The 12,929-nt window shown below is 34.7% G+C and overlaps 2 protein-coding genes across 3 annotated transcripts in view; one reads left to right on the forward strand and one right to left on the reverse strand.

Moving 5' to 3' along the window:
- Window positions 1-12,929, reverse strand: part of LOC117993801 (zinc finger protein 59-like) — a 77,835-nt gene that overhangs the window by 28,230 nt on the left and 36,676 nt on the right. The gene's annotated exons all lie outside the window — the stretch shown is intronic.
- The window catches only part of LOC117993876 (cuticle protein 21-like), a 45,727-nt gene that overhangs the window by 6,621 nt on the left and 26,177 nt on the right, over window positions 1-12,929 (forward strand). Inside the window, exon 2 of the mRNA XM_034981749.2 lies at window positions 279-313. Coding sequence (XP_034837640.1) covers window positions 293-313 — 21 coding nt within the window. The 5' untranslated portion in view covers window positions 279-292. The remainder of the gene's footprint in view (window positions 1-278; window positions 314-12,929) is intronic.

Raw genomic sequence — 12,929 nt, forward strand, 5'->3', positions numbered from 1 at the left:
CCATACCAGCAAAGCCATGCCGCCAAGCGATTTAGCGTTCCGGTACAATGCCGTGTAGAAACCAAAGGAGTGTGGATTAATACAAACTGCCATACGCCTTCCAGTGTAGCCCGCTTCCATCTTAGACGGTACATCACTTACCACCAGTTGAGATTGCAGTAAAGAAAACCATTACTTAATTAGCATTATTTAATTAGATAAATATTATTTGGTTTCGTAATTAAATATTTAATTAATATTTGTTTTGTTAATTTAAATTCAATTTTTGTCTTTTTCAGGTTTAACATAGAAAATGAACAACTCATCAAGAAAGGTAAGAAACTCTATTTCTATTTTACGAGACAGTCAGTCTTATATTGTGATACAGTATCATACTACTACTACCGGAACTTCGGCCTGCTACCCGTTGAGAAGTTCCGTCCTCCATCACCGAAGCTAATCATCAAATCTTAAAATACATTAAACTTGCCTGACAGTACAATCTTTGTAAAAGATACCCGGCCAAGTGAGAGTCAGACTTGCGCACCGAGGGTTCGAAAAAATGCAACTGCATTACAGTTGTATTTTTTCGACATTTTGCACAATAATTCAAAAACTATAATGCATAATATAAATAAAGAAAGCCCTTTCAAATTATGATACCCCACTTGGTACAGTTATCTTACTTTGAAAGTTGAAAATACTAATTACATGTAAGATCTTGATCGTTATAGTCAACTTTAAATCGCAAAGATGCAGATCTTATTTATTTACTTTTTAAGTATTATTTTTCCTCATATAACCTCCAAAAAACCTGAGCCTATTACAAAATACATTTCACTTTTTTATATTTTTACGACGCGACGTTTTGCTCCTTTGTCACTTAAAAATATTGTGAATTTTATGTGATTTTTTAAACGTTATTGTTGAAGTAAGCCTGAATTATAGTGGATTAACTTTTGCGGATTTGTGGAGCGAAAGTAATTTTAAAATTTATAATAATTATTCGACCTATTAGGACTTCCCTGGTGCGCGCCGTGATAAGTGTGAGGTCCCAGATTCTATTTCAAGGTGGATCAATTTGAGACTTTATCTATACTTATCCATACTATAGTTTGTCTGTCTGTCTGCTAACTTTTCACGGCTCATCCGTTCAGCCGATTTTAACGAAATTTGGTATAGAGATAGCTTGCATCCCTGGAAAGGACAAGAGCTACTTTTTATCCCGGAAAATCAAAAAGTTCCCACGGGATTTTTAAAATATTAAATCTACGCAGACGAAATCGCGGGTATCCTCTAGTATTATAATAAAACTGTAACTGAACCATTTTGGTACATCTTCGTCTAAAATATATAAAAGGAAAAGGTGACTGACTGACTGATCTATCAACGCACAGTTCAAACTACTGGACGGATCGGGCTGAAATTTGCTGGCATGCATAACTAAGTATTATGACGTAGACATCCGCTAAGAAAGGATTTTGGAAAATTCAACCCCTAAGGGGGTAAAATAGGGGTTTCAAATTTGTGTTGTGTTATCCATGCGGACCAACAAATTCGGCGGTTCCTCTGGTGCTGCAAATGTTCATGGGCGGCGGCGATAATCTAATCACTTAACATCAGGTGACCCGCCTGCTCGTTTGCTCGCTATTTTTATTAAAATAAATGTAGGTAATCTAATGTACTTGACCTGTAGACATTACATAACATAATGTATTCCATATTTGAAACATACGCCTCTATTAAGATGCATCTCCTTTGGTATGTAATTGAGCAGATTTTGAGATAATTTTTGGTTACGGGCCACTTATTTTTAAGGTCTATGTTATTGCTTTACTCTTACGACATACTGATATCCATACTAATATTATAAATGAAAAAGCGTGTCTGTCTGTCAGCTTGCTTTTCGCGGCCCATCCATTTAATGAGATTGACGAAATTTGCATCCCAGGGATTGACATAGGCTACTTTTGATCCCAAAAAAAACTTATGTCCCTTTGGACGAAATTGTGGGCAGTGGGCAGTGGGCACCATCTACTTGGTATATAGAGATAGCTTGCATCCTGAATCCATCCATCCTACTTTATATTCAGGAAAATTAAAGAATTCCCATGGAATTAAAGAAAAAACCATGCGGACAAGTCGCGGCCATCATCTAGTAACACAGGTCCGTCCGTCTGTCTGTCAGCAGGCTGTATTTCGTGTACCGTTAGTTAGTTAGAGAGTTGAAATTTTCACAGAACGTGTCTTTCTATTGACACTATAACAATAAATACCTACTAAAAATTGACAAAATGGAGGCCATGAAGCTTTAAAAAAATAATAAAGTTTTATTTCCTTGTACCTACGATGGCACGGAACCCTTCGTGTGTGATTCCGACTCGCACTTGACCGAGTTTTTTCTGATGCTTACAAAGAGTGTTCTAATCGCAGTTCAGTTTAGATATTTCGCCATTCTGCTTTTTCGCAATATAAATAAAAACACTTTAATAAATAACATCGCACAAATCATCTCTAAGATTGAATACGCGTTTGTTATGACAAGATAATTATTACATATTTCGTTACATGGGAATTATGACGGACGAACATTATTGATTTTATATATACTTTTTATAGCCGCAATATCGTTTTTATATTAGGTATACTAGCTGCCCCGGCGAACTTCATACCGCCTAACAGTCGATTCTTTTTCAGGCAATTTTTTTAAGTTTTCTCGAACCATCCTCGTACTTCAAGGAATATTATTAAAAAAAAATTAGCGAAATCGGTTGAGCTGTTCTCGAGATTTGCGATCAGCAACACATTCAGTGATTCATTTTTATATATAGAGATTATGTATTTTTCTCGTCAGGCTTTAAACAGACTCAATCCAGACAAACTCAGAGAAAACTTTTGCAATAGTAATTTTATTAATTTGTAGATTATTCGTATGTATGTATGTATGTGAAAGTCCGACAAGCACTCAAACAAGTCGGAAGGATAATCTTAATCTATACTCCATTCTAATATTATAAATGCGAAAGTGTGTCTGTCTGTCTGTCTGCTAGCTTTTTACGGCCCAACAGTTTAACCGATTTTGATGAAATTTGGTACAGAGTTAGCTTACATCCCAGGGAAGGACATAGGTTTTTATCCCGGAAAAATCAAGGAGTTCCCACGGGATTCTTAAAGCATCCGCTTAAACAATTATTTTGAAATTTGGTACAGAGGTAGCTTGCATCCCGGAAAATGACATAGGTAACTTTTTATCACGGGAAATCAAAGAGTTCCCACGGGATTTTTAAAAACCTAAATCCACACGGACGAAGTCGCGGGCATCCTCTAGTAGGTACAAAAGGTACAAAATAAACCGGATTCAAATGTACTAAACGGCTAAATGTTATCTCAGAATGTTGATTAAACTTTATATTATTTTGGTATCCGAGGAAAGTTGTGAAATAAAGGTTTTATTAAAAAAAAGCGAAATGGCGACAATTTACGGGCACAAAGTTCGGACTTACGCAAATAAAAAGATAAGTATTTTCATGTTTTTAATGATGGTCATAAAATACTAAATAAGTGGTTGAGAGCGTCATATTTGGTTATTAAAATCAAGCAAGTACCTACTTATATTACATAAAAGAGAAAGATTTTATTTAAGAAAAGGGAGTAAAAAAAATTATATGTAGGCAGTACACAATGTGCATGTGCCTCAATAGCTCAACTGGTAAAGGAGTGGACTGAAAACCGAAAGGTCGACGGTTCAAACCCCGCCCGTTGCACTATTGTCGTACCTACTCCTAGCACAAGCTTCACGCTTAGTTGGAGAGGAAAAAGGGGAATATTAGTCATTTAACATGGCTGATGTACTTTTTTTAAAAAAAAAAGTTACTTGTACAAAATAAATAGATGTTAACTCGAAGCAATATTTTTAGTTGTCTATAGTTATTATGTTTTTTTTAACATTTATTTAGAAGGTAGTTTAGTTAGGTAGAAGGTATTTGGATGGTAATAAAAGAATATTTATTACTAGATGATCAATCAATCACTTTATTTAAATGCACGTCAAAAAGATATTACATTTCGTTTAAAGTTTAAACAGACACTAAATTATTTTGCAATGCAAATATTTTATTTACCTAATAATAAAAACTAATTACATTTTTTTAATATTATCGAAATAATAAATAAATCTGAATATATAAAAGGAAAAGGTGACTGACTAACTGACTGATCAACGCACAGCTCAAACTACTGGACGGATCGAGCTAAAATTTGGCTAAGCTAGTAAAATATAATTCTGTTGATAGAAAATTGGAATTTTCTCACTATTTTCGACTCATTGATTGCAAATCGAAGTCAAGCAAAAATCATGATAAAACTTAAAAAAAGTACTTTTTTCAGTTCAGGAGGTTACTCTAGATTCTATAGTATAGAAAGAGCAATTTTAACTTAGGTATTAAGGTGACGCAGGACGCTCGACCGAAATTGGCAGCGCACGTGGGTAACATGTTTGCTTTTCACTTGACATTGTATGAGAAAGTTGAGAGGCACGATGATTTTCACTGAAATCAAGCGCGCGAAAAGGGTTTAGGAAAAGTATTTTTGAGAAAAAACTGCTGAATTTATGTTTGCAAAGTAAAGTTATTTCAACTAATAAATAAATAAACAACGTCTAATGATAAATTGTTTTAGAATTTTCATATCCCTAATCTTATTTATTTACGCCCAAAGTTGTCATTAATTTAGTGTTAAAATAGGAATCTTTTGAGCCTCGTAACTTTTAAATCAATATTTTTTCAATATTTTATATATTTTTATCAATAAACCTAGATAATGACGAGATAAATCGATATAATTCTTAGTTTTGTGCGTACAATTATCGAATATTGTTGTATTTTCCCTCCTACGTTTGTATGGAGAAAGCACTGAACTGAGCTACCTTAATGTCTTGCCTATGTTAACTTAATCTATAAATAATGAAACACCATTCATAGTAATCATTATCTCCATAATGTATGTAGTCTCATAATACCTATTACGATTACGAATACTTTTCCTGGACATTAGGTAGCTGAGAATAGCAAAGTAGGTCTTTAGGTTAAAATGTTTAAAAAACATTTTTCAAAAATAAGCAATCAAAAAAGGTTCTTTTTTACAATTATGTAATGACGCCTTAATCGTGGCCACGATCCGTGTGAATGTATCGAAAATCATGTAAAAAGCTTTTTCATATATGTATTCTGTAAATTAGATTTAAAAATTAATAAGTAGAAGTTTAAGCTAGAATAATATTACTTATTAGCCCATAGGCTAGATGGTAGTAGTAATAAAGCTGCCATTTTATAATGGTGCTTTATGGTAGAAAAAAAAATTATGTATAACACTTGCTACCTCACATAAATACTTAGTTTGTATTAGCTTATTCCAGCGACTTCGTCCGCGTGGCCCACACAAATTTCGAACCCCTATCTTATCCCCTAGGGGTTGAATTTTTAAAAATTCTTTCTTATTGGATGTCTACGTCATAATAGTTATCTGCATGCAAAATTTCAGCCCGATCCGTTCTGTGGTTTGAGCTGTGCGTTGATACATCAAAAACAGGTCATCAATCTCAAGTCCAGCGAACTTGTATTCGTAGAGGTCAGTGGTTCATAGGCAAACGCATTCAGCCTACAACCTATAATGAGGAGGTTTCCAGGCAACGTTCGAGAAAATTTTCATAGATGGCGCTGAATTTTACAACCACTAAAGATGAAAAATAGTACCTATATCTATATGATCTATGCTTTAATGTTTAGGTCGTGTCAATCAATGACATAGATATGAAGAGTAAGAGCTAGCGTGCAGTGCAATTTTCCTTACGTTTCTTCCCCACAAAATCTGTGAACTATAATAGAAGTAATTAATTAATTTCGCATCCGATTTAAATTTAAAAATTTAAAACATAGATGATATGGATATAGGTATTATTTTTCACCTTTAGTGGTGGAAGTTTTCAGCGCCATCTATGAAAATTTTCTCGAACGTTGCCTGGAAACCTCCTCATTAAATAATCATTACTAATGGTCTTTGTGTTGACACTATATTGACAGATGTCACATGTCTCTAACATTTAGTACCGAGTAGGTACGCTCACTTGACGCTCACTGCTGCTATCAGAGCCAAAAGAGCGAAAATCAAGTTATGTACTTCAAAAACAGGTCAGCAATCGCAAGTCTAGCGTACTTTAGAGGTCAGTGGTTCATAGGCAAACGCATGCATCCGTTCAGCCTACAACCTATAATTAAATAATCATTACTTTTTATAATACTAACGCAACGAAACTCTCACGGTGAATTATCTACCATTTTCAAAACAGTTTATTTAGTAGAACTGACCTTTGGGCTTTGAAATGATTATAATCTTTGCTTTGTTTTTTTTTTACTGCGTGATATTTATGTGACATAATTATATAACTTTAATTAGTGATATTTGAATAATGGTTTGCGTATGTACTAATGAATTTTTATCTTTATGAGTTTGCGTATCCATAACAGGCCGTTACGGATACGCAAACTCATAAAGATAAAAATTCCGCAGACAAGGACTATTGTCCGCGGAGGACAGAAATGGGTCACTCAGTGCCACAAAAGTCTGATTTACTGGACATTGGTACTGATTCTGAGCACAACCTAATTTAAGAGTATTCGCATCCTCTTCTTACTAATGTAATATGAAAAGAACAGAATAGAATAGAATAGAATAGAATAGAATAGAATGTTTTTTTTATTCATGTAAACTTTTTAAAAGTGCTTATGAATAGTCAGGTAGATTTAATTTACCACTGGTTCGGAACGCCGTTCCTACCGAGAAGAACCAGCAAGAAACTCGGCGGTTGCTGTTTTTAATTTTTCAATTTACAATGTTATTATACCGTACTATACAAGCCATTGCAGCCCCGTGCATTGCTGGAGCGAGTCAAATCCAAGCTTTTTTATCGTTTACATAGTCTGCGACTGTATAATATGCTTTTTTTTAGGAGCATATTTTTAACACATTTTTTAAACTTGTGTAAAGGCAAGTCTAAAATTGCTTGTGGAATTTTATTATAAAATATTACACTCATTCCCACAAATGACTTTCGCACCTTCCAGAGGCGGAGCGCAGGAGTAGCTAGCTTATTTTTGTTTCTACTTTACAGTAGTTTCTAGTAGTAACAGACGCAGTTTGACTGTTTTAAATTTTATTTTTAGATGGTAAACCCGTGATTTAAGCGCACAGTCGCGAGCCTACTGTTTAAATTTGTAGCGTACACTTTAATTTAGAGTCTTTAAATGTAAAGTTCATGTTCTGTCCCTTTTTAGCATTGTTAAAAAGAAAAGGATGCAGATACTCTAAATTTAGTTTAGAGAAAGACAACTTTTACTTAATACTACTTAATATGTATGATGAAACTATAAAATATAGTAAAATTATTAGTAGGTAATTAAATAAAAACCTTTCTTTTTAAATAATCCAAAAGATCTATACTTATTCGATTTTTAGGGTTCCTTGCCTCAAAAGGAAAAACGGAACCCTTATAGGACCATTTCGTTGTCTGTCTGTCAAGAAACCTAGAGGGTACTTCCCGTTGACCTAGAATCATGAAGTTTGGTACTACCTACCATATACCTATAGGTCTTATACAAAACATTAGGGGAAAAATCTGAAAACCGTGAATTTTTTTAACATTACAAAAAAAATATATTAAAATGTGTTCCTGAACAAATAAATAGCATTTTCAACTTTTAAAGTAACATTACTATATACCAAGGAGGGGTATCATATGAAAAGGCTTTACGTGTATATTCTAAAACAGATTTTTATTTATTTTAATGTATAATAGTTTTGCTTTATCGTGCAAAATGTCGGAAAAATACGACTGTACTACGCTACGGAACCCTCAGTGCGCGAGTCTGACATGCACTTGGCCGGTTTTTGTAAAGGGTTCCAAGTTCGAAGATTAATATAACTTTTTTCCATAGTCTACTTATAGGACTTTTTAAACTAGGTCACTCTATCAATGCCAAATCCGTAAGACCTTAATGGATAGTGATTTAGCATACAATATATTGTACTGCAAGTTAAAATTGATTATATAACATTATCATAACCTAAATACCAATTATAATGGGTAGAACAAAAACACAGGTCAAGGTAACATGTTGTGCTAGGTGTAACATCCGACTGACATTGTATAGAAGCAATGTATTGTATCAACTACTAGATTATATAAGACTAGCGACTTCGTCCGCGTGGATTACCCAACACCTATTTTACACCATTAGGGGTTGAATTTCAAAAACCTTTTCTTAGCGGATGTCTACGTCATAATAGTTATGTGCATGTCAAATTTCAGGCCGATCCGTCCAGTAGGTAGTTAGAGGTGTGCGTTAATAGATCTGTCCGTCAGTCAGTAAATATTTTATATTATATAGAATATTATAATGTAATAGTAATATTATTATAGCTAAAATAATAATCTGAAAGAAAAAACTAGTACTTAGGTACCTAGAAAAAATGTTTTAATTAAGTTACAATGCAAACTTTTTTATTGGATATACCAAAACAAAGTCGTCTAATGGATTCCTTATGTAGGTCGCTTCTACATGAAAATCTATAAAAAAACGTCTCAGAAAATGTAAGGTTAGAAGGAAAATAACTATAAAGTAAAGCTATTTAGCTCTTTGAATGTTTACTTGTACAATCAACAAAAAATACTTTACGATTTGATAAAAGTTTTATATATGTACCTACTTACCTTAAAATAAAAAATATAGTAATATTCCGAGCTGTGATCATGAAAAGATTAGATTTTTTAAAGGTCTGAGTCACAGACAACAATTTATTCCATTTAAACTTATTTTAGATCATGGTTACAGTAAAACCATATTTAGATTTTAATATTTTTCTGCCTATCTGTAGGTAGATAATTATTGTTCTAACCATATTATCTGGATTTTTTTTAAATTTAGTTTTAGAATCATAATCACCCATTAAATTAGTAATTGCATAAAAGTGTAGGCACTAGAGGGAGTTATGAACACAATTTATAATGAAGACCCTGGTGAGGGCCATACCTTCGTTATTTTATCAAAGCTGAAAGTTTCTCTGTCCATTTTCCCGTAACACAGGGAGGAACGATCAGCGACTATGAAGTTTGGATCATGGTGGCATTGGAGATAACAGATAATAAAGGTGTAAAAACTCGTACGTCAAAATGTATAGTCTAATTTTTTTATATTTTCTTCGGAATAGTATTAGAAATCACATCATGCATTACCAGGTACTTAGTACCGTGGCAACCCCCTGCCAGATGCCCTTAAAGTTTGACCATTTATTTAAGTTTTAAGGCTGTCTGGCACCCTTAAACAACGTCTGCAACGTCACTAAGTGTCTGGCAATTCGTAACGTGATTTATAATACAATTCCGAAGAAAATATAAAAAATAGAGGTACTTTGACTTAAGGTTTTCTTACACCTTTATTACCTGTTATCTCCCAAAGTCAACACGATCCAAACTTCATAGTCACAGATCATTCCTCCTTGTGTTGCGGACAATACGGGGAAACTTTTACAAAATAATGAAGATCTCGCTGGCCCTCTCTGTAATATAACATGAACCTACCTAATGTAATTTGTAGAATAAAATGTCAAATATTTTAAAACTTGGTAACAAATAACAATATTGTAAAAAATAAACTCTAAGTACAATTTTAGTCATCCTACTCCTTATACTCTGCCATTCATCTCATTCCCTGTTTCATTCTATTTCTAATTCTACCTGAACTGCTCACATGTGTTTTTTCAAATCTCTCTGTTTCGCGTTTCCGTGCTGACGGTACCGTACATCACGACCCCCGGCGATTCCGTCACAATGACCGATCATTACCATAATTGCGCCCTGACTGACCGACATTAGCTGATTTGTTTACATTACCGGCTTGCATAACTAAACATTAACAATCGTACGCACAACCAGCTTATATAACCCGCTAGAAGATTTTTCCCAAGCTATGTAGGTACTAGGTATCCTGTTGTTTCCGGAAGATGGTCTATTATATCTTAAATATATAAAAGGGAAAGGTACTACTGGACGGATCGGGCGGAAATTTGGCATCAAATAGCTATTATGGCGTAGGCATCCGCTAAGAAAGGATTTTTGGAAATTCAACCCCTAAGGGGGTGAAATAGTAGAGAAGTTGCGAGCATAAGCTAGTCGTACCTATATAATACTAGCTTATGCTCGCTATAGCTATGCTATATTTCACCCCTATTTAGGGGTTGAATTTTCAAAAATCCTTTCAAAGCGGAATGCGGATGCCCACGTCATAATAGCTGCGGCCAAATTTCTGCCAGATCCTTGTAGTTTGAGCTGTGTGTTGGTAGATCAGTCAGTCAGTCACCCTTTTCTTTTATACAATTTAGATTTCTTAGTATTGACATGGTCCATAGTCATCAACACTAATAGTCATCAGCGCAACTTTCAAACTTCCCCTTATTTATATTCATTCCTTGTCTTATCCATCCTTGTCACACCACACCATACAAAGAAGAACTAAAAATAGTATTAAAATACATTCCCAGTAATCGGTTGGAATAGCAAATAAGTACTCGTAATTAAATACCAATCTAGATTTCTCATAGTTTAGGGGACATTTTGACATTTCGCGTCGCTAACCGCGGAATGCGAATCACGATTGTCGCAATCGGATTCCAGCAGGCGTGGTCGTTCACGATGCCAACGCGAAATGTTATTTGAGCCATCATAATTGCTTTTATTGAATTGGAGAGGGTAGTTTGCAACATCAATATGCCTAAACTAGCTGACCCGCCCCGCCTTCGCTTGGATGGAATTTAGAAAATCGAGGTGAGGGTTGAGTTTCCAAAAATCCTGAAATACATATTATTTCTTCATTTGTTACCGAAAACCCAAATACCAATTTTCATGCAAGTAACTTGAAATAGACGGACTTAATAACCCCCTTGGTAGAAGAATTTCCAAAAATCATGAAATACCTACGTTTATTTTTTTATTTTTAACCGAAAGCTAAGTACCAATTTTCACCGATATAACTCCAAAAATGACGGACTTTCATACAAATTTCCATCCCCCATTTAACCCACTTAGGGGTGGAATTTCAAAAAATCCTTTCTTAGTGGATACCTACTCTTTATAAAGAACACACCAAATTTCATGTTTCTAGGACCAGCGGCTTAGGCTGTGCGTTGATATAATATAAGTCAGTCAGTCGGTCAGGACTTTGAATTTTAGGACTCGCACACGAAAAGTTCCGTACCACCGTATGAGAAAAACCACTTTTTTTCATGGCGGTCATTTATAAATTCTTATCATTTTGTCGTTATAGCGGGCAATAGAAATACAAATTCTTTGAAAATTTTAACTCTCTACCTATTACGGTTCATGAATCATGTGATACAGGGCTGACAGACAAATAGACGGATGACGGACGGACAGCGGAGGCTTAGTAATACGGCCCCGTTGGCACCATTCCATTACCTAACAATTGCCGAAAAAGTCGTTATTTTTCACTAATTTATTATCTTGGGTCGGCCATCTTGATTTCTCACGCAAATTCGTACTTCATAATTGAATTTGAATCACACTGCGACGTTTATTTTATGCAGATAATAATCACTATATCATTGAATACTTACAATGCAATGGTACCATCCTATCCCACAGTAGATGTACCTACTATAAATCTCTATATATAAAATTCAAAGTCCTGACTGACTTATAATATATCAACGCACAGCCTATACCGCTGGTCCTAGAGACATGAAATTTCGAGGGTGTATTCTTTGTAAAGAGCTAGGTATCCAGTAAGAAAGGATTTTTCGAAATTCCACCCCTGAGTGGGTTAAATGGGGAGTTTATATGAAAGTCCGTCATTTTTAAAGTTGCATCGATGAAAATTGGTATTTAAGCTTTCAAATAAAAATAAAAAAACCGGCCAAGTGCGAGTCAGGCTCGCGCAATGAGGGTTCCGTACTACAGTCGTATTTTTTCGACATTCTGCACGATAATTCAAAAATTATGATGCATAAAAATAAATAAAAATCTGTTTTAGAATGTACACGTGAAGACCTTTCATATGATACCCCACTTGATATAGTCACTCACTTCGAAAGTTGAAAATACTAATTATTAGTTCATGAACACAATTTAATTTTGTTTTGTGTGATCTAACCCTAAATTCACGGTTTTCAGATTTTTCCCCAAATGTCAGCTATAAGATCTACCTACCTGCCAAATTTCATGATTCTACGTCAACGGGAAGTACCCTGTAGGTTTCTTGACAGACAGACGGACAGACAGACAGACAGACAGACAGACAGACAGACAGACAGACAGACAGACAGACAACAAAGTGATCCTATAAGGGTTCCGTTTTTCCTTTTGAGGTACGGAACCATAAAAATATGTATTTCACGGTTTTTGAAAATTCTACTACCAAGGGCGTCAAATAGGGGATTAAAGTTTGTACGAAAGTCCGTCAGATTTCAAGTTATTTGCATGAAAATTGGTATTTGCGTTTTCGGTCACAAACTCCAAGCATAGCTCTCACCATTGGCCGTTGAGTGATAGGTACAACTACCAACTTAATCAAAAATATTATCTACAATGTGGAGAATATTTCATTTCCAAATCCATTGTTCTAGTCTGTGAAACATATTTGTAACACGTTTTCCGAACTGAACGATCTCTCAGGTTAACATTAGGTAATGCCGTCCGAGACACAAAATGGCGTGAAACAGTCCATAATAATGTAAATTCCCACTGTCTGTCTGTATGAAAGTAGGTAAACGCTGTCTCAACTTGCATCAGGGCTGATTTATGTGTTAGGTATTTGAATAGTGGGACATAATTGAGGCAATTTAACACCTTTTTTACTCGACTGCGGAAGGGTTATGCTTATGAC

Source organism: Maniola hyperantus, chromosome 25 (genome assembly GCF_902806685.2).
Source record: "Maniola hyperantus chromosome 25, iAphHyp1.2, whole genome shotgun sequence".
Taxonomy (NCBI): domain Eukaryota; kingdom Metazoa; phylum Arthropoda; class Insecta; order Lepidoptera; family Nymphalidae; genus Maniola; species Maniola hyperantus.